The sequence below is a fragment of the Neofelis nebulosa genome, chromosome 7 (genome assembly GCF_028018385.1).
Source record: "Neofelis nebulosa isolate mNeoNeb1 chromosome 7, mNeoNeb1.pri, whole genome shotgun sequence".
NCBI lineage: Eukaryota > Metazoa > Chordata > Mammalia > Carnivora > Felidae > Neofelis > Neofelis nebulosa.
In genome coordinates this window covers 10,629,148-10,652,226 of record NC_080788.1, presented here as the reverse complement: position 1 = coordinate 10,652,226, position 23,079 = coordinate 10,629,148, and the positions used below count along the sequence as shown (strand labels likewise).

Genomic DNA, 23,079 nt, shown 5'->3' with positions numbered 1-23,079 from the left:
ATTACTTTTTTTTTTTTAATTTTAAAGAGATGGGGCTTCCAAATTCAAATGAATTCTATCATCACTGAAATGGAGAGACGAGCTCCTACTCACATTGGTTATTGAAAGCACTCTAAAATTCATTTTTAGAAATTGCTTCGGGATCTACAAAACATTATTTCAAATGTGCCCATGGGTCGCAAAAGTCCCTCTTTTCAGGAATGGTAGCACAGAGGAAAGAGCCTAGACATTTGTAGTCACATAAATCAGAGTATAAATCCTGGCTTTCTCACATCATTACTGTGTTGGTGGGTTTTCACAGCTGCAGAATGCAGGTAACACTATCATCACAGATTTGCTGTGTACAAAAGCTTCTGGCAACCAATAATCATTCATCTGCTTTGAGGGTAGATTTGATTTGTTTGGAAATAGCTACATGATACTTAGTGCCGAAGTTGTTGACTGAAATAGATGAATATCAGCCAAGATCAGCAAAAGAATTGCTTTTAAAAAAAAAATCCAAGGTTAGGGGCACCTGGGTGGCTCAGTCAGTTAGGCATCCGACTTCGTCTCACGTCATGATCTTGCTGCCTGTGGGTTTGAGCCCTGTGTCGGGCTCTGTGCTGACAGCTTGGAGCCTGGAGCCTGCTTTGGATTCAGTTTCTCTCCCCGCACTCCCCCCCCCCCCACCTCATGCTCTGTCTCTCTCTCAAAAATAAACATTAAAAATTTTTTTTTTAAAAATCCAACGTTATAAAATAGATTGGTTTTCTCATGCCACTCAGAGCAGCTTTGAAGACACTCCAACAGCATATTTTTAAGACAGAACTGTATAAATGAATATATTGATTTCTCAAGTTCGGAGGGTAATCATTGCTGGGACACAAAGTATCTACTCCATTTACTATCTGTGAAGCACAGTAAAATGCAGTGCAATAAAAGAGGCATGTTTACACTTCAGAATACACCATATGGCCAACTCCGTGGTGGGCAGTGAATGTCTTGAATGCTCTATTCCTCTCATTGTGCTTCAACTCGGTCTACTTGCACTGCTGTTTCTGAGGATTCTTCCTACTTGGAGCAATTAAAGGACGAGCCAGACGGAATCCCAGGTTGGGGGGGAAAGAGGGACTGAAACCACCGTGACACATTTGGTCACACAATACACACTTCATCCAACTTTCTCAACGGGAACCAAATCTCTGTTTTGCACAGCATGCTGTCCCTGGGGTTTGTGTGCTTTAATTTTAATTAAAAAGCCTTTCCTTCCTCCTGAGAGCAACACTAGAAAGGGGAAGATAAAACCATAGTCATATTTACACATTTGCAGCTCATGTCCAAAAGCTTCTCTGGAGTAATTAGAAGTCAAGTTGATCAAAACTACACAGCAGTGAAACTCAGGTGGACAATGAGGGAAGGAGAGCAGAAGCAGGTGTGTTTCTAAAGCATTCTGCCCAAGACAAACTTTTTTCTTTATGAAAATATGTGTAAATTATCTAAAATCCATTATTCTCTTGCGTCTCTATGGTTTTTATGGCGGCTTTACTAACCTGCATTTATCACGTTCATTAGGCAGATCTTTGGGACCTTAAATTAAATAAAATTAAACAGTGAACTGCTTCCAAATATATGTAGCAACTATTAATTTGGAGACAGGGATTGTTCTGGTTACTGATCTTTTAGCTTGCCCTCCGTCATGATTTCACAAACAGCTGGTGGTGCTGACTACAATGGGAATTCATCTTCCATAATATATTCATATTTTTTTTTCTGGACTGTGCCCATGAATTCCTAGGAAAACATTCTGAGTTTTGTAATCTTCTTTCTCAATGACTCAGTCGCCCGAATTCCTGGTGCCAAGACCTCCCATCACTTCATTCCTGCAAAACCAATTAAGTGGGTTGCACAAGCCGAGCACAAACATGAGTCTCCTTTCTTTAGTTCCCCTGGTGTGTGTCCCTGCTCAGGGGAGGGGTGTGAGAGGATTGTCTTAGGCACATTGAGAAACATCATCAAATGTCTGGTTCACTGTGGACAGGACATCTGGTCCCGGTAAAATGAGGCTTAAGGTAAATAATCACTCCTGTGATAAGGTCATTCTAGTCTCCCATGTTCCTAGCGTGGGCTCCCCGCCCCAGCTAATGCTTGTTTCAATGAAGCATAATCATCCCAGAGGCTTGTATGTTAAAAAGGGACTATAAAAAATTTCACACAAGCCTGCAAACAGGAAACACATCCTGTCGGTTTGGGGTAAAATATTTCACCAGGAGCCCTGATGTCAGCCAGCAGCGGCCAGCCAGCAGCTATGTGGCCCCTCCGCCATGGGCATCCCATTCAGACTTGGTCAACACGCTCCCAACTCGAATCCTAGTATTGCTTCCTTAGCAACCAGACCCCCAGACATCAGTGTGTACTTGTACGCGTAAAGCAAAGTGACAAAGCGATGCACCGTGCAGGGACCATTGTGGGTAGCCCCTCTCACAACACCCCACAAGCTGTGGGCTCCGTCATAATAATGCAGACACCTGGTCTGGGGGGCACTGACTCTGCCCCCCATGCCGGAGAGGAGGGAAAAGTATCCGGAAACCAATCAGGACCCAGCATCTCTGGGGTGCCATGATTGGCTGAGGTGGGCTCATGACCTAAGCTAAACCAATCAGAAGCTCCCTGGTCAGGTGTGCGGGGGAACTTCCTTGGTGGAAGGAGTAGTGTGCAAATGGGAGGGTGACCTTGTTGGTGCTGCTGGGATGGAAGCTAGCTCGAGGACGAGAAGCATTTTAAACATATTCTCAGCACTGCCCTTTGCATCCTAGTTATTACTGAATGAGAGGCACGGATCTCTATGGCTCTTACTTCCTTCCCTCTCCGCCTTCTAGGTGAAGGAACCACGGCTGGACGAGATGAAGTGACTTGGCCGCAACCACACGGCATCGCTACTTTGGCTCAGCTCTTATGCAGGTTTTATTTGTCCCTACATGCCTCCCCTCCATAAAAAAAAAAAAAAAAGATTGTTTACTTAATTTAAATGTGGAAATAGTTTCTTAGAGCTCACACATGGGGATGAGTTAACAGTGTTAATGATACTATAGCAAGAATTGGCGGGGAGGGGAAGCAATTCCTCTGACCCATGTAACCAACACTATAGTATATGGGTCATTAAAGTATGTGTTTGCATGAAAGGCAGAGTGCAGAAATGATATTAGGAGTAATATGATTTTGTATCTAAAATGATGGAGAACTGCTTCTGGTGACAGAATTCTCTGGAAAGCCCTTCATCCCTTGATTTCATTATTCCTGTTTCTATTTCTTATACGAAAATCCAGTGGGTTCTCAAAGACGAGATATGGCAAAGATTCCACGTTCACAAACCCGTTTCCTCCACTTGCTGGGCACACGGCAAGATTGCATCGCCAAGTGTCCTTTGCAGTATTGGTGATCACGTTACAGATTTGGGGCCAATGGGATGGAAGCAGAGAGGGCTGTTGGCCCTTCAAAACCACGCACGTACAATCACCCATACTCTTTCCCCAAGCAGACTTTAAGCCACGTGTTACAGACAGTGCAATCACACGCTGGAAAGAGTCTGAGCCCCAATATTGCTGATGGAACAGAGCCACCTGCACATCAGGAATATCAGCCCTATTTTACGAGAGGGAGAAACTTCTGTTATGTTAAAACAATGAGATTTTAGGATCTATCAGATTACCAGGGTAATGAATCCAGCATCACCTTAACTAATAGGGTAGGCAGTGTCTATACCAGAACTTCTTAAAAAGATATACAAGAGCTTCCATCACCTCAGAATACACAAAGAGGATGAGATTTCAAACAAAGACACCAAGGAGGTGAATGGCTAGGGAAGCGTTGGTTAGCTTCGGGCAGTTCTCTGCTACCCCTATAGTTCTGCAGGATTCTAAATGATGGCACAGTCTCACCCATCATCAGGGGTTTACCGAAAACAATTTTAAGGACACTGATGGTATTTATTGCCCAGGATGCTTAAAAGACATAATCGAAATCAAAACTGCTGCATTCTTCCTACTTTACTCTTAACAGAACCAATTGTGAAAGTAAACACTGCCAGGTCTCTGTCCAGAGAATCCGGTTTTTGCAATTATCCAGGATAATAAAATTGTCCCAGCTGAATCGAAGACCTTGTCTGTAAGGGCTGCCCCACTTCTGCAGCCAAACAAGAGTGACGGCAGGCACTAGAATGGAGAGTATACAAGAGTACCACATGGGAGCAGGGGGCAGGCAGAGCACCAGGATTCAAGGTCATGCCAGGACGTGACCTTAGCTAAGTCACCAACTTCTCTTGCTTTTGTTATGGAATCTATAGAATGGGGTTATCAAAGCCTAACTTGCTAGGGGGAGGAGGGCTGGGGAGATAAAGGTTGAAATTCTTTCAAATAGAACGAAGAAAAGAAGGAAGGAGAGAGGGAGGGAGGCAGGAAGGACAGATTGTATTCTATCCAGAAAGCTGTGTGTACTGAAATTAGTGATGTGTCTTCCAGCGTTGGAAGTTCTATAGAGAGATCAAGGTCACACACAGGAACTGTGTGTGAGCTTGGGAAATAAGGTTGAGGACGGCAAATGTTGTTGGATGCAGGTGCCATAGTGACAAGGATCCCTGGGCTTTTTGAAGGCAGTGCACTCACCATAGTGTGGAATGATGCTCCAGGCCATGGCAGATGCATAAATGCCCCCCGTCATCCAGAAGATGCCCAGCCAACTGAGGTGTTCTCCTCGCTTCTCCCGAGACAAGAATTCAGAAAAATAGGCAAAAACAATGGGCAGAGCACCCCCAATCCTGCAAAAAGAAAACGCCAAAAAGAAAGAATCGAGTCATACACTAAAAATGGGCTTAGCAGAAACCTAGTCACCTTACACCCCACCCGTAAGCTCTGTGGTAAAGTAACCCAGTGAATTTGAAAGACTGGCTAAAGTGAGGCCAGTATCGGGTTATTTTGACCTTATATACTGACTTTACAACCTAACCCCTTTCTAAGGTTCAGCTTTAATGTACTATCTTGGAAGTCAAACACAAAACCCAGTCCAAGGTTTTTCCAGAAGTACCACTTGGAGCTATAGTGCCAGGATGGATGGAACACTGGTCTATGAGGGTCCAGCAAAGCCCTGCGTTTGCGTACCCTATGCCTGAGAGGAGTCGGCAGAAGAGGAAGGCTCCATATCCCTGCACGAAGGAGGAGAGAGAGGCGAAGGAGGCGTTGAGGGCCAGAGACATGCTGAGGACTCTCTTCCTCCCCAGCTTATCGGCCAGGCCCCCCAGCACGAAGGCCCCCGCCATCATTCCTAGGTAGACTATCACCCCTGCAAGGTGGGGGGAAAGAGAAGACAGGGTGGAGAGAAAAGACAAGACATTAGAAACCATGCAATGTTCTAGAAAATCCAGTGCCCCTTTTTATGTGTGCTAGAGAGTCTGTGTCACAGACATAAAAGGTGGACTATAACAGATGTTCGTGGCAAATTAGAAGTGCTGTATGAATTCAAATTCTTAGGAATGCCATTCGAAAAACTAGCCTCACAGGTTGCCACATATGTGCACATACTAAAATAGATCAACCATAGCTGGGTCTGATGTACCCTTCTTGAAGATGACTCTTTTAGAGGCATAATCCGCAGAAGGTAGTGCTGTCATTTTATTTTTAAGAAAGAAAGAAAGAAAGAAAGAAAGAAAGAAAGAAAGAAAGAAAGAAAGAAAGAAAGAAAGAAAGAAAGAAAGAAAGAAAGAAAGAAAGAAAGAGAAAGAGAAAGAAATAAGATGGTTCAGAAAGAAAGAAGGAAAGGAAGAAAGAAAGAAAAAAAGAAAAAGAAAGAGAAAGGAAGGAAGGAAGGAAGGAAGGAAGGAAGGAAGGAAGGAAGGAAGAAATGACTGTGTGATAAAAATCCTTACCTGCAGGGTTATGTTTAAAGAGAGAATTTCAAGGGGAAAGTGTGACCAAAAGGGTATAAGGAACATGGGAAGGAAGAAAAGGGTGTGAGTGAAAAATGCCAACTACCCATAAGACTGGCTATGTTATTATTCCCCCCAAAAAAGACCATCTCCAAGCTACAACCAATGTTCAGAATTCTTAGGGTAATAAGAGCCCAGCAATGAGCATCCTTTCTTTAACACATGTAACTTTACTTCCCTTCTAATAATAAGATCGGTTAATTTAAGATATCCTATAAATATATTGCTATTGACATGTTTATGGTATTGCAATGAAAGTCAGCATCTTCACGGTCATGGCACATCCCCAGAAGCATGTGGATAATGTCTTCCTACTAAATATTGAGGGCTTACTAATTATCAATGCCTGTGCTAAGTCCTGATGTGATTTACCACACCTGTGAAGGAAATTTTGCAGACCATCCTTCACAAAGTCAAAATATGGAATACAGATTACATAAGTATCCTTTCACCCGGCCTTGACTGGAAACCAAATGGTGAACACAAACTGTCTTTCACAGAAAGGAAGCTTCTGGATCTGCAGATGCTTTATTTCTGCAGGTGTGTGCCAGGAAGGGCCGACAGAAACCAAAGAGCTTCAATTAGCTGATTAACTTGAAGGCTGGTCCCCAAAAGGAGAGATTTAACTACGCTCTGTCTTACCTTCCCCATGGCAGAGTTCTTTCTTTTATCATTTTATTCCATGAGATGTAAAGAAATGATAGCTTTGGTGTTGTCAATGGTGTTCATTAAGATTATTTTCACTCACCTGTATTGTCACTTTCAAGCCTTTACACACCTCAAAGCCATGGAAGATGCTATTTCCTTTTACGTTTCTGTATATGCTGTTACTTCGTGAAATATGCCTATGAGTCTACAGTATATATTAAATGCCTATTATTAGGTAAGCATTCTTTTAGTTACTGGGCATACAGTGAGGTACAAACACCTGAAAATCTTGGCCTTCGTAGAGCTTACGTTCCAATTGGAGAAAAGAAATAATAAATGAGTAAAATATACAGTTGGTAGGTGGCTGATAAGAGTCATAGAGAAAAATAATGGGAAGGAAGGGAACCAGGAGAGCCAGGGTGGGAGGTGGAGATTTTAAATAAGATGGTTCAGGAAGCTCTCATTGAGACAGGACATTTAGGGAAAGACCTAAAGGAAATGAACCATGGGGATGTCTAGGGTAAATTGCCAAGCCTGTGTTCCTAAATCTGCCATTTCTCTGTACACTCGGAGGATCCACAGACAAGTAACAGAATGAGGATAACTCCTCCTCCCTATTTCACCACTTCCCAGCCCAAAGCCCAGAAAATGTAGCAAGCAATTTCCCACTAATATTAAGTCACCCACACGTGTGTTTCAGAAAATGAGTCAAGACTGCAAACCCAACTCACAGTATATGTCATGCCGTATGGAAATGATGTGTCCATCAGTATGCTCTGCTAGACTATGAGTGTATCTGTTCCCCAGACCTGAGCAGCTAAGGATCGCCATCATCTGGTTCCCTGTAGACTTAATCTTGCTCAGTTCTTAGCCACTGTGAGCTATGTCCAACAGAACTGCCTTACTCACCATGAGGGTATCTTAAGACCATCTTCTGTGGCTATGACCCCAGAATCCCACCACACAAGCCCAAGTGAGGGTCAGCCTGCAGCCTCCCTGATACTTTCACCTGGTCTTTCCAGTCCACATAACTTCCTTGTGCCTGGTCCTGAGATCCTGGCCCCCACGCTAATTTCCAATTAGCATCCAGTACCTTAACCAATTGGAAAAGACCCAAACTCCATCCATGCCCAACCAGGTTCTCGCCAGGAAAGAACTGGGTTCTGCTTCCTCTGACTTAGGTAACCCACCTAACATAATTGCCACGTTCAGGAGCCCCACACCTGAGATGCCCCGCCCTTCCCCCCACCTTCCAGGTAGACTGCTGGGCTATCACCACTGGCCCAACTTAGAGTGGGGTTTTACACAAGCCCTTGTACTTGGTAATTTAGGACTTCCAGATAAGAGCAGAGAGGGAACATCTTTTTCCAAGTTAGGTCTGTTCAGCTTCCAAACTGCGTTGGCCTCAGCACAACTTCTTGTCAAGAATTTCCAATATCTCATTCAGCCAACAAATGCCTTGTGGTTCTCTCATGATACCTGGTCAATAAATGTTTTGGAATAAAGAGCAGATGTTGTAAGGAAGGAAGGGAGGGAGGGAGGAGGAGAGTCCTGCCCAAATTGCAAAGGAAATGCTATGGGTGCTTTAAGCCCACAGGTTATACAGCAATAGATCATAAGAGCCTAACGTATCACATCACAGTACCCAGCTGGCAAACGCAAGAGTGAGCGCTCACCACCAGCCAGGCTTCATGCAAAGCATTTTACTGGCGTAGTTGATCCCCTTTTAACTACTGGCATAGTTGTTGTGGGGTTCACAACAACCCCACAGATACCATTACTGTTTTATAGGGAAGAAAACTGATTTGCAGAGAGCTAAAGTAGTTCCGGAAGGTCAGACAACTAGCAGAAGTACCAAGATTTTGATCTGGGAATCCCAACCTCAGAGTCGATGTTTAACCACTACGCTTTATTGTTCTTTACAGATAAGCATCGGTCAGACTTACTAGCTCTGTATTAGTTTCTTCCTTCCTTGTTTGCTCCTCCTCAGAACTGCTTGCTAAGTGGGGCAAGGTTCCTTCCTTTCAAGGAGATAAACCATAAATCATACGATTATCTCCTAGTGAGAAAGAATGTTCCATGAAAGGTGTGTGTTCGGTATTATACAAACACAGAGAATGAGCGCAGCCTGAATACACCTTACTCAACGTGGGAAGGCTTCTAAGAGCCAGACGTTGAGCTGATGGTCAGGTTTCCATCTTGGTCATTGGGCGTGTGAATCACAGGCAGTGGCAGGCAGCATGCGCATAAGACTGAGGAGGCGAAGGGGGCACCTGATATGTTCGGGCAACTGTGTCCAAGTAGATCAGTGTGAGTAGAGCACAGTGCACAGCGGGGAACGAGGTGAGGGATTCGGGCCGGGCGGGGGAGAACAGAGGCCACATGATAATGGCTCATTCATGAGTGAGTGTGTGTGTGTGTGTGTGTGTGTGTGTGTGTGTGTGTGAGAGAGAGAGAGAGAGAGAGAGAGAGAGAGAGAGAGAGAGAGAAGAGAGAGGGAGAGAGAATGCATATCATGTAGGCATGCATGCACATGTGGTTATATGTGTGCATGTAGCTGTCTGCATCGTGTGTGGGGGCCTGCAAATTGGGAGGAAGGGAGGAGGGAAATCAGAATAATTGTCAGGAGACTTGCTGAGAACCCACCTGTACACTTCATACTCTGGCCCTACCCCAAAGGAAAACAGTAACATCCAATTGATGTTTGCTTCTCTTTGTTCTATAAAGCTATCTTCGGCATGTCTCAGATGCTACTGTGCACACGGAAAGCATGACGGGATCCCGGTAAAATCAGATACTGACTCAGGGGCACCTGGGCAGCTCAGTGAGTTAAGCATCTGACCTCAGCTCGGGTCATGATCTCACAGTTCGTGGGTTCAAGCCCCGCATAGGGCTCTGTGCTGACAGCTCAGAGCCTGGAGCCTGCTTTGGATTCTGTGTCTCCCTCTGTCTCTGCCCCTCCCCTGCTCACACTCTGTCTCTGTCTCTCTCTGTCTCTGTCTTTCCCTCTCTCTCTCTCTCAAAAATAAACATTAAAACAATTTTTTTAATTAAAAAAAATCAGGTATGATTCAGTAAGTCTGGGGCAGGGCCTGACATTCTGCATTTCTGACAAGACTAGTGTTGCTGATCCGAGGACCACACTTTGAGGAGTGGCAGACCAGAGCTCACCCATCCTCCTGGGAGCACACTGACAGGCAGTGATGAGAATCCTGGCCTTAGAACCACAAAATCTCATTCACTGGTTGTGAGATTTGGGAGAACATTCTCACACCCTCTAAGGGCCCTACCACCACATGTGTAAACTGATCACTGGTTTCCAAACTGCCTTCCTATTCATTTTTTTTTTAATATAAATCATGAACAATGAAAGTGTATGGATTTCCCAGGAAAAAATAAACCCAGATAGGGGCGCCTGGGTGGCTCAATCGGTTAAGTGTCCAACTCTTGATTTCAGCTCAGGTCATGATCTCACAGTTCGTGAGTTCAAGCTCCACATCGGGCTTTGTGCTGACAGTGAAGAGCCTCCTTGGGATTCTCTCTCCTTGTTTCTCTGCCCCTCACCTGCTCTGCCCCTCCCCTGCTCATTCTCTCTCTCTCTCTCTCTCTCTCTCTCTCTCTCTCTCTCTCTCTCTCTCTCTCTCTCAAAATAAATAAGTAAACATTAAAAAAATCTTTTTAAATAAGCCCAGACACAAATGTTTAAGTAAACTATTGTGAATGCCACACAAAACATGTCTACGGACCAGACTTTGGCCAGTGGTCAAAAGTAGCTTTTAGACTAGCAGTGTGAAATCTCAGCGATGAACATTGTGCCACTTATTAAGCTATTGTCACTCAGCCCCGAAGCCACCCTTCCAGCTCCTATTTTGTCCACAAACACCTATGCTCTGCCAGACAGTCCCTGCTGGGCCTCTGCCAATAGGGGGCACTAGAGAGAGAGGCTGAAAGGCTGGAGCAAGAAGAAGGGACCCGAGGTTTCTGCTCCTGTAAATTCCACCCCAGCATCCATCAGCAGGAAGCAGCAATGCCTTTCCACAGGAGCCACTGAATGCAATTAGCTGAACCAGCCACATCCTGCCCTTTCCTCCCCTCCCACACCAACACCGGCCAGGCAGGGTCCCAGAGATCTGAGTTATGGCTCCTCAGGTTTCCTTCTCTGAGCTCTGCAGTTACAATAATGCGGATCTCTTTACTTTACTCCCCCAGTCCCACGGTGGTACCTGCTCCCTGCATTCACTATCTCGGTACATTTTATAAACACATTTCACTCACCCAGCTAATAATTCTTTATATTAAATTCTCTCTGTTCCAATAACTGCTACGATGTCTGTCTGCTGACCACGCCCTGACCGATCCAGACACATCAGCAAATTGATGCATCTCAGAGATTGGATATTGACTCCAGCAACTCAGCTTTAGTAGATGAGGACTCCAAGCCCCAGATAAGGTCAGTGACTCTTCTGGAAGTTCCCTGCTGGCCCAGAACCTGCTGGCACCACACCTCTGGTCTCCTGGCTCCGAGCCTGGTGCTTTTGCTACCCACTGTCCGCGGCAAAAGGAGGAACTAGAAAGAATAAGAAACGTTTCTCAAAATGCTGTGGTAGCGGTCAAGATATGCTGCCCCCAAAATATGCCACTTTGGTTGAAGGGTTATTTTGAGCTGATGACAGCTGAGAAACAGCAGACTCCAAAAGAGAGCTCTGTGCCCTCCCTCACATTTGCCTAAAAAATGGGTTTGGGATTGTAATCACCATAGACTCTTACCAGCTCAGGGACAGCACCAAGAGGCATCAACATAACAAACCTTACTGCAACAACCTTATCTTCCATTAGTTTGCACCATTTGCCAGCCCTGGAAGGCTTTCTTGCCTTCCCCTGGGACTTGTTCCTTCTCTACAAATGTATTGTCCTTTGGGAAAATGCTAAGGCGAAGTCCTAACCATCCCTTTGGAGTGCTTCTGTGTGTGTGCGTGTATTGTACATGCTAATAAGCTGCTTTCCTCTTGTTAATCTGTCTTTTGTCACTTTAATTCACAGGGCTTCCAGCCAGGGAGGGCGGAGGGAAGATTTTCCTCCCCTGCACTTTTTTGGGAGGCTATGACGGGGAAGAAATGGACGGAAGAAGGGCTGATCCACAGAGAAGAGAAATAGAAAATTAACGATGCCTCTGAAATGGCTGTGCTATTAAACCCATTTAAAATCTGTCTTTAGCAGAGGAAATTAAGACAATAAATTTGGAAAACTGAAATGCAATGGAGTTATCAAAAATTACTTTAGCACGCAGCAGATAAGGGACTAGCTAGAAGGCTAGAGAGTATCGCCCTTCAGTTCCACTCAACAAGCTCAGTGGCATATTAAGAAAATCTGCCGCCCAATACACTGAGGTTTTAAGGAAATTAAAAACCACGATGGCTACTTGCAGAGTTGGGGGAATGGGGGCGAAAGGAGGGGAATGTGGTAGAGCGAGAAGGGCTCTTAATAGTGAGAACACCACACAGGAAGTGAATTAGGCCTTCATGGAAGAAGGAGGGGCCCGCACCGACAGGTGCCATAAGAGAAAGAGCCCCGTCTTGAAAGTGAGATGAGCCAGCTCTTAGCCCTGGCTTCACGAATTACCCGCAGCATGACCACGGGCGACCCATTCGGCTTCTCTAATAGTTGCTCCTTCTTTGTAAAAGTCAGATAATGTGCTCATCCTGTGGAGTTGTTAGGGTTGCATGGCACAGTGGAAGGAGAGTACCTAGCAGGACGCCTGGCACAGAAGTAAATGCACAATTAATACAAGTTGCGATTGTCGTTCGGAGTGGCGCAGCGTGGAACTGGCTGTGACCTAAGAAAGCCACGGGATTAGATACATGAAAATAAGTTGGCAGTATTTTAAAGTCAAACCCACCATATATTAAAGGCATTTGAGGTAAAAGGACATAGACTGGCAGAAGAAACTTATTTATAGTAGCATGCCCTTTAAATGTACCTCCCTCCTTACCTGCAGAAGGAGGCAGATTCCCAATAAAAAAAGCTTTTTTTAACTAAAACATTTTCCGAGTTTCCTCTAATAAGACTTTGTTGGGAATTTTTTTTTTCTTTTTGCTAACTCGTGGGTAAGTGCCCAGATTCATTGCCATCTCCTTAGAGAGGCCTCCTGATGTTCCAAAGTAGGACTCAGCCAACTTTTTCTGTCAAGGGGCAGAGAAAAAAAACATTTCTCTTGTAAAAATAGTTTACTTTGCAAATGTCCTATAGCTCTTTAACATCTTCTTCTTCTTCCTATTTTTCTTTACAGTCCTTTAAAAACGTAAAAACAGGGGCACCTGGGTGGCTCAGTTGGTTGAGCATTGGGCTCTTGATCTTGGCTAAGGTCATGATTTCTCGGTTCCTGAGTTTGAGCCCTGTGTTGGGCTCTGTGCTGACAGTACAGAGGCTGCTTGGGATTCTCTCTCTCCCTCTGTCTCTGCCACTCCCCTTCTCATGCTCTCTTGCTCTCTCTCTCTCTCTCTCAAAATAAATAAAACATTTTTAAAAATATGTAAAAACAAAAACAGGTTATAGTTCCCTAGCCCCTGTTCCAAATGCAATTCTGTCCTCTCTGCTGGTATTTCTGCAATATATTCTTCCTTCTTCCCTATCACATATGTCTGTTTGCTCTTATACATGTATTTGTTCAACATCTGTCAACTCCTGGAGGAAGGGATTGTGTTGGTTTTGTTTGAGTGAAATTCTCTACGTCTCTAGCACCCAGCTCAGAGTTTGGCACATAGGAAGCACTCCATTAATATTTGTTCCAGAAATAAATAAAATAATTCATAGTCACAATAGAAAAATATGAAAAATACAAACACACACACACACACACCCAAAACTGTATAAAAGTGGAGGCAAAAACCCTCCATCATGCTGCCCACCCAAAGCTGTTGTTAGCATGTTTCTGTCTTTGTATTTCTATTTGTACACATACAACTACACACTGCATTTATATGGTTGAGATCGTTCTGTATTGGAAGTCTCATAACCTACTTTTCCATTTGATAAATATCCCTACAAAGAACATGTTTGTACATATGTCTCTGTCTGTGTTGCTGGTCATTTGCTCAGAATTGATTCCAAGAAACGAAACTATGAGGTCAAACAGAATCAATGAGTTTGTGGCCAAATTTCCCTCCAGAGAGCTGGTATGTATCACACTCTTGCCACCTCTAGAGATGCTTTTCATGTAAACAGAATATACTCTCTGAGCATCCGAGGCAGCAGGGTGAAGTGTACAATGAACCAAGGACTAAGAAGCCATTTTGAACTCTTTTTTTTTTTTTTTGCTTGAATACATAGAAATTAAATGCATTAATTATCCTGGGAGGCTTCTGAGCTCCCTTTCTGTACAACAACTTATTTGTTGGACTATACACATATACTTTGCAGGGATCAAAAGGAGCACCTCCCAAATGAACGATTTCCTTTCCATTTCTTTATTATTCAACCAAATATACCTCCTTGATGGGCAATATTGTCTTAGACTAGGGTCTGGGAGGTAAATTTGATAAAGATTTAACATATGCAGGAACCCCCTAGTGAAGTCTCACTTTGGTATTAAGTCACAGAAGGACATCAGGGTATCTGTTTGCACACCTCCATGAAATCAGATGTGTTAGGTTAAGTCAGCCAAGCACTGTGTGTATATGACATCTGGATGCTTGGAAACTTCTGGGATGAGTAAATGCTTTCTTTTGGATCCAGGTACTTGGCACCAAAAAGGTTTGGCTTGAACAACTTGTCAAGTGGAAAACAATCTGGCAATTACTGTGTTGGACTTTTCTAGTACTTTATGTGTCCAATAAACTCAAGTGAATGAATCTTTGGAGGTAGGTTCACTTTCCTAATCTATTGAAAGCTGGGACTCTTTCCTAACTGTCACACAAGATACTTAGAAATAAATGGGCAGAGGAAAAAGGAAGGGGCAAAGGAACCAGTATCTGTTTAGCTCCTACTGTGTCCTAAGTACTATACCAGGTGACATATGTAATAATTTCAGTTTGTCATTCCAACCGTGTGAGGGAATTATTAATATCTTTATTTAACAGATGAAGAGGGGCACCTGGGTGGCTCAGCCGGTTAAGCATCCAACTCTTGATTTTGGCTCAGTTCTTGGGTTCAAGCCCCACTTCTGGCTCTGCGCTGACAGTGCAGGGCCTGTTTGGGATTCTCTCTCTCCCTCTCTCTCTGCCCCTCTCTCTCTCTCTCTTTCTCTCTCTCTCTTAAACATAAATAAACATTAAAAAAAAATTAACAGATGAACAGATGAAGAAACTGAAGTTAAGAGTTTTCCTCTCTGACCACAATTTAAAAATAGCTAATAAAGTTTTCTGATATCTGATGGAAGAAATCCGGGCTTACAGTTGAGTGACTGACTCATCAATGTATGGAGAAACCCACAAGAAAAGACACACCAGTACCAATCAAGGACACCTGGGTTGGATAAGGCCTTTGTCACTCTGCCTGAGGATTCAACACACCCCCTCAGGTCTGGCCCCTCAGCTCAGGAGAAGCCCCAACCCTATGGAAGAGTAGAATTACCACTTCTGAAGTTCTAGGTTCTGCGTGTGCCTAACAGGTCCAGAGATGGAAGTCTGCAGACAGACTGGGGGGTCTGAGGGACAGAAGTCCCTTGCTTCAGCAACATAGCATAAGGGTAGCACCTTAAATCAGGGAAGGGTTCTCTCTCCAACCATACTTATGGGAAATAAAGACGCTGCAAGGCAGCCTGGAGACTTCACCCTCCCAGCAGTAGCAGTGTGTAATCAAGCTTAAGCCACACACAATATTCTGGGTCAAGCCATGAACCTGTGAGCAGACGAGGCCACGTCTTTGGTGAGTAGAAGACAGGCCCACAGCCATGGTGGGAGCAACTGTAACAGAAAGGAATCAGGTCACTGGTGAGGTTTCTGTCCACTAGCCCTGGGGCAGTGGTACTTGTCACTTCCCTTAATCTTCTCTCACACTGGACACAAGAGGCCTCAAAAAGTATTTCCTGACAGGGGCGCCCAGGTGGCTCAGTTGGGTAGGCATCCGACTCTTGGTTCTGGCTCACGTTATGGTCTCACAGTTCAGGAGTTTGAGCCCCAAGTCAGGCTCTGCACTGGCAGCGCAGAGCCTGCTTGGGATTCTCTCTCTCCCTCTCTCTCTCTCTCTGCCCCTCCTCTGCTTGCTCTCTATCTCTCTCTCAAAAAAAAAAAAAAAATTCCTGAGAATACTGTGAGGATCTTGAAATTGCCTTGTTCACATATGACCACACTAGAAATCTCTTAGAAAAGCAAAGCTTCCCTCTGGACACCTCCCACAGCAGGTGAGAGGAGGTGAGGCAGGTGACAGAGGGTGTCACCTGGGCCAAAGCCAGTGAAGGGAGGTATGTACTGTCGGCATCTCAGATGTGATCATTACCCAGTGAGACTGGGTGATCCCTCGGCCATTCCACTAAAGAAAAAGTTGGGACTGCCATTGTGGTGGTTTCTAGAGGGTGGACCCATTCAGGGGAACCACAATAAGGCCAGTCATGGACAGTACAGCCAAGAGCCAGAGTCTGAGACAGGAATGGTTGATAAAAGAGCAGGAGAGGAAACCAAAGTCTTCACAAGGAAATTTGCTAAGCCCCATTCTCCGCATGTCGGTGAACCCGGAAGAGCGGCATAAAGATAAATAAATCCTTGCCCTGTGCTTTCAAAAAACTCAGTCTATCAGAAATAAAGAGGTAGAAATAAAGGAGAAGGGGTGGATCAGGGCAAGGGCCAGAGAGGAGACACAGCAAGAACTCCGGCAAGCCGGTAAGTGGAAAGAGGCTGATAGCTGTACTTGGCTGTCTTACAACAAGCAGATGGCCAGTGGGGCGGGAGCGGGGCTGAGCTTCACCCCAAGGGACCAGAAGGTGATGCAGCTGGTTATTGGCAGAAGTCAAACCCATGATCTTCCAGAACTCAGCTGCCTTTTTGGTACAATGTCTCTATACCAAAGTGGGCTACCTTGTCTTCAAAGCACATTATCTTCTTTATTAGGATAGACTTGATTTGCAGCCAGACTGGAAAAGATCTATGTTATCTTTAGAGACACCTGGATATTGGCTCTGACTTCTGGGCAAGATAAGGGCAGTGGTATTTATGAGGTGCTGTTTAAAGTCTGAAACTCCCCTGGCAACCCTGGGGCCAGTTTGTTTACTAATGATTTTCGGTGGTATCACTGGTCGGTCAGGGCTTGATCGTAAGACCAAAGGGACATGAAACTCCCTGTGGGAACTTCTATCTTAGCTCTCCCAGAGTGAAAATTTCTTGCACAGACCTTGGTGGTTCAATCTAGAGATAGGTCTATATGGGAATAAGAAGGACCCTGGATAGACTGTGCCTGGATGTCTCTTGAATCCCCAATGCTTACCTATATGATCTTCCATTGCTCCACTGTGGCCTTTGCCTTTAAATAAAAGCCTTATTTGACCATACTCAGTGGAGTCTTATGAATCCTTCTCAATATCCAAAATGATAAAATCTTTTCACCTCCTGGCCTCAGGGTTGCACCTACAAGGGCCAGGCAGGGAAAGGAGTGAAGCTACCCAGACATACCTTGTAAGGAATGGCAGAGACTCGGAAATACGTGCCCACCTAAAGGGAGCAGCCATACCCAACTTTAGCCAATTGCTGTGTTGTAGAATATAGATGCTATTTCTACAATTTCAAAAAGCATCAGAAATCTGGATTTCTAAATAAAATTCTTTGCTTTTTAAAACACGTTACTGGCAAAGCAATTATTTTCATCCACTGTTTGAGAACTCCATGTGACAGAGAGCAGTGCAGGTTTTAGTAGTATATTAGGAATGTGAGTATTCACATCTTTATTAAAATGTTTCCCATGGTTCAGATCTCTTAATTTTTCTATTCCTTTGACAATTTGTTCTAAGTTGCTATTTGCCTTTTTATCACGTATCCATTACCCCCTGGGTAGTGATGATCTGTGTTCTTTCTCACCCCAGAATCTTCACACTGTTTGCTTTTTGTCCTACTTAGTATATTCTTTATTCATATCTTTGCATGGGTGGCTCCTTCTTATACTCCAGCCCTAGGCTCTGAGAGCCCTTCCCTGACCACCCAGTCACAGTGACTCTCCTTCCAAAGGTGGAATCATTTAGGCCAGTTAGAAGACCATTACATATATTCCAAGTGAGTGATGCCAATGGGGTGGGCCAGGGTGGTGGGGAGCAGTGGAAATGGTAGGCAGTGGCTGGATTCTGGATATGTGTTCAAGGTAGGGTCAAGTGAATAGATGGCATTTAAAGCAGAGACAAAGAGATCCCCAAAGGAAGGGCAATAGAGAAGAGATTCCAGGACTGAGCACTGAAATGTTCCAATGGTTAAGGGTCTAAAACATGATAAGAAGCCAGCAATGGAGACTGGGAAGGACCAGCAGGGGACAAGCAGCAGGAAAGTTAGAAGACTGTGGGAGCTACAGGTCCAATAAAGAAAGTGTATCAAGAAGGAGGAAGGGGTAGACTGTTACAGGTTCTGCTGACAGGTCAAGAAAGCTGAGGACCAAGATTGGGCCACTGGATTGGCCAAGTGGGGCCACTAGTGATCTAGACAAGCACAGTTTTATGAAATGGCAGGGACTGAATCTCACTCCCAGATGTTCCAGTGAGAATGAGAAATGAGGAATTGGATTCAGCAAATTTTACCAAAAAGGGAATAGAAAAGATACACGTAGGGTCAAGATGAGAGAAATTATATGATGTTTGTGCGCTGATGGGAGGGTTCCATACAGGTAGAAAAAGAGATCAGGAGGAGAAGGTGATAATTATGAAAGAAGTGTCCTGGGGAGGTGAGGAGGAATGGGCATCTGGTGTGAGAAGGGACAGGTCACACTAAGGCTCCTCCACGGCAACTGGAATAAGGTAAAAACAGAGGCAATTAGCAGGGTAGGCGTGGTGGTCAGAGCCGTGGGACTTCTTTTCTGGTTTCTGTTTCCGTGGCGAAAGAGGAATGAGTTCTTTGCACTAAGGGCGAGGATGGGGAGGAGATTCTGGGAATTGGAAGCAATGGATAAGGAACAGAAGAGTCATCAAGGGGCAGGGGAAAGTAAGCAGTTCACGGAAATGGAGGATGACAGCTGGCAGCACAAAGGGCCCCTCGAGGTTGCTGATCATGAATTTAAAGTGAGGCCAGTGGACAGCACTGTGTGCATCTCATCAGCCATGTTCAGTTCCAGGGTCTGGGGACTGGCTGATGATGAGTTTGAGGTGACCAGATTTGGGTAACACAGCAAAGTAAAAGATGTACATGGAAGTTGATGGTGTACACAGGGAATGGGGATGATTCTGGTCCACAGAGTTTAAGCTCAGTGAAAAATGTGGTGAGGACAAGAGGGTGGTGACAGACAGACCAATGGCTGAAGGTGTCCCTGAGGCTGAACAGCTGGGGGGAGTGGGGAGGGAGAACTAGGCAGAGTGAGCTGAAGACAGAAGAAAGGGTGCCTGACATTAGGGGTTGTGAAGGGGTTGGAGTTACCAGTCACGATAAGACCTGGGTAAGACCGGGAGGGTAAGTACTTGAGGTGGGGGGTGTCACTGGAGAGGGTCTCGACAAATGACAAACCGGGATATTGGAAAGCACTTACTGAAATTACCAAGAATTATAACGGAAATAGTTTTGGAGTGTGACAGTGGACCTCGGACTAAGATCCTCCAGGAATGAGGGGATGAAATAGCGATCACTAGATGACTATGAGAATAGGCAGGAGGCAATGCACCCCAATGACAGATTAAACATGGGATGTGTAGGGAGGAGGAAGGGAGAATGGTCTGGAAATTTCAGGGAGAAGTATGGAAGAGCAATGGTACGAGGGGTGTGGAGTGTGAGAGAGAAAACAGCTGCCATCTAAGACTTCAGGAGGATGCATTTCAGCTACAGCAAGAAGGTGGATGACATTGAGAGAAGAGGGGAGGAAAGGGATGGGCAATGTTGTATGGGGCTGCAAATCCAGGTGATAAGAAAGGCTTGGGAGATATGGGCCGCCTCATAGTGACCAACACAGAGAGTGATAAAAGGGCATACCAGAATTAGTTCTGATGGTTTTGAGACCAATTTTGTGGGCAAGGCTGGTAGTGTCGGGAGAGAAAGAAGTATCGGAGGGCGTACCGAGAGCTCAGTGAGCTCTGGAACCCCCTTTGTTCCTGCCAGTGGAGGAGTGGAGATCAGCAGAACCACCTTATTTATTGTCTCCTTCCCCTAAAATGTTAGCTCCATGAGAAAAATACCTGTATGTCATTCAGCAATGAGTCAGCCAACAGATAATTGATTCCTTAGAGTTATTAAATAAAATAAAGAATACACAAAGCAAGTTCATATTTATTGGGTCCTTATGGGGCACTGTGATAAGTCTTTACTTATTGCATTATCTTATTTAATCCTCACAGTGGTTCTGTAAGGTAAGTACTAATAATATCGTAATCTTATAGATAAAGAAGCCAAGGTTCAGGGCGGTTAAGTGACTTGTCTGCAGTGACAGAGGCAGTTAATGGTGTAGCCACGATGTATAACCGCACCATCTGCCTTTAAAGCACTTACGCACACGGTAGAGTCTGTTGGCCACATTCCCCACAAAACTTTTTCCTTCTCCTTCCCTATTAAGGAAACCTTGGTTTTTGTTTCGGTATTAAAACAGTCTCAGAGCAATTGTCCCTCTACATACATACTCAACCCTAGAGGGTGGATCACAGCTAACTTAAGGTGGTCATCTCCATCCAATTCCTCTTGCCAGGGATTTATTCAAGGAGTTAGCAGAGGTTTCTGGGCAATATTTTTGCGCCTAATAAGAGCAGAAGAAGCACTTCCTTGCCACCATCCTTCTTACTTTCTGCTGGGAAAGCCATTACGGGAGGATACAGAGCTTAGAGCTACAGTGATCACCTTGTGACCATGAGGAAAAGGGAAGGAGAATGACAGAGATGCCCGACCTTATGCCCTGACATCAGTGGAGCACTAACCCGCCCCGGGACCACCTAGTCAGGGAATTCTTGATAAGTAAACAATAAACATCTCTATGATTCAAAGCCATTGCTATCGGCAACTGAGTGTATCCTAAACACATACTGCCTCCTAAAAAAGAAGTCATACAGAGAAAAGATCATCTGATTGATTTGTATAGGCTTCCTTAAGACCAAAAGGCAAGATTACTTGGTGTAGAGGCAAGAGCTCTGTGCCAGTAGGCAGGGGTCCTAGGTCCCAATCTCAGAGTATATGACCTCGACCAACTCACTTCCTCTTGGGGCTTGGTTTCCTCCAATTGGAAACCAAGGGCATGCTAGGAGCCATCCTTCATCCCTTTCACCTCTAGTATTAGATGACTGTATACTGTTGTAATTAATGGCTCATGCCTTATAATTTGTTATCACATCTGCTTTCAAGGACAACACTTCCCTTTCGGGGGCCCAAGAGAGGTGAGGCAGAGAGGCCAAGGAAAGGATGAAACTTCACTGGGTCATTTCCTGCACATCCATAGCAGAGATTGATGCCCATCTCTGAGTCAGCAAAAATTCCAGCAGTGAAACAAAAAATGCTCACTCTGCACATGTGAGCAGCCCCAGCTGGCCCCCATTGGAGGGGAAAGTGTTCACATTCAGTCTGTTCAGTGGGCCCCATGGGGCATGTCAACGGCTGTTACATTCCCAGGACTATCTATCTGACCCTCCCTTCCCTCCTCCCTGCTCTGCTACTATCTGAGACTTTTTCTGGAAACAAAACTGATCTTTTGCAAAGTGAAAATCAGTTCAGCTGGGCTTGGCTGCACAAGACTTATAAAGAGGGATTTTTACATCCACTGGCCTACCAAGGACCATTTTAGCTGAGCAGTTATGAGCTCCACCTCTGACATGATTCTTGGCCGTGGGGATATGGCGAGTCCTTTTAGCTTCTGCTGCTCTGGTCCATACAGGGTGATGGATCATTCCTTGGGACCCCTTACATGGCCTGATACAGGAGGAGGGCGGTATTGCTCTTCAATCTCTGGACAGCCTATTCTCGGCCGACAGTCTCTGCCTCCAGAACTGCTGTGGATCCCAGTAAAATCATCACCCTGCCTTTCTGGTCTAGCTGCCTGGGACGTGGACTACATCCTTCTCTCACCTACAGAGATGGGTTGCACCCTACCCGGCACTCCAGTGGGGGCCCAGTTGCCTTGCAACTGCCTCTTATTGGAGTGATATGTTTCACATAAAAGGTTGTTTAAGGTTAATGGGCACCTAGGGGCGCCTGAGTGGCTCAGTCGGTTAAGCGTCTGACTCTCGATTTCAGCTCAGGTCATGATCTCATGATCTCTGACCAGCTCAGGTCAGGTTTTGTGGGTTTGGGCCCACGCCAGGCTCTACACTGAAAGTGTGGAGCTTGCTCAGGATTCTCTCTCTCTCTCTCTCTCTCTCTCTCTCTCTCTCTCTCTCTCCCTCTCTCTCTCCCTCTCTCTCTCCCTCTCTTTCTACCCTTCCCCCACTCACTCTGTCTCTCTCAAAATAAATAAATAAACTTTAAAAAAAAAGGGTTAATGGGCACCTAGAAACAACTTTCATGGATGCGGCAGCCAAGTGAGAGGAGAAACCTTTGAAGTTAAGCCTTTGAAGTCAGACATAATTGGTTTCAAATCCTAGATGTATCTCTAACTACTTTTGACAAGTTACTTTAACCTCTGTGAGCCTAACTTTTCCCATCTGTAAAATGGGAGAAAATAAAGCTTCCCTTGCAGGCTGTTACAATATTGAGGAAGGTCAAATAAAAAAAATGCCTAATACAGAATGGTTGCAAGGGAAGAGCTTATCAAATTATAGCCCTTGGTGGTGATAGTGGAATTACTGTAATTGACTTTTAAATGAGAAGGAAGGTAACAGAGGTTGTAGCAGGCACTGGGAAATCACGATTCTCCTTTGGGTTTCTATGAATAAATCTGTCCATGAGAAAATAACCTCCCAGCCTCATCACTATGAAGTAGCCCACGGTGAGCACCGGTGGCAGTGAGTGTCGACACGGGACAAGAGAACAACATTAGGAACTGAACGGCAGGCCAGCATGCAATCACTTAAGGTCTCTGACAACATCTCCCTCATCGTGCAAACCAGGGATTATCACTCTGACCATCTCACAGGGTCATTTAAAATTCAGAGTATCCATGAGAACCACTGAAAATCTGTAAAGCGCTGTGCAAAAGTAAATCTGATTTTTGGACACAACCCCATTTTTTTCATGCTGGTCAAGGTGTGTGCAAATGTCCCAGCCATCGTCACCAACATGAGAAGGAAGCCTTTGGGGGACAGTTCCTACACAGCATAGTAAGCAAAACCCCTGACGTCTCAGCAGCTCTTACTGGGTCTCTGTAGAATACCTAGTTCTCGAACCCGGCTACACCACAGAATCAAAAGGGAGCTGTGAACAAATGCCTATGCCCACACCACACCCAGAGATACTCTG

General features: G+C 45.0%; 1 protein-coding gene across 5 annotated transcripts in view; it reads right to left on the bottom strand.

The window, feature by feature from the left end:
* SV2B (synaptic vesicle glycoprotein 2B) overlaps window positions 1-23,079 on the bottom strand; it is a 208,142-nt gene that overhangs the window by 43,778 nt on the left and 141,285 nt on the right. For all 5 annotated transcript variants that reach the window (XM_058736680.1, XM_058736677.1, XM_058736679.1 and 2 more), the window contains exons 3-4: window positions 5,130-5,310; window positions 4,638-4,789 (exon numbers count right to left, since the gene is read on the bottom strand). In XM_058736680.1, the coding sequence (XP_058592663.1) occupies window positions 4,638-4,789; window positions 5,130-5,310 (333 nt within the window). The remainder of the gene's footprint in view (window positions 1-4,637; window positions 4,790-5,129; window positions 5,311-23,079) is intronic.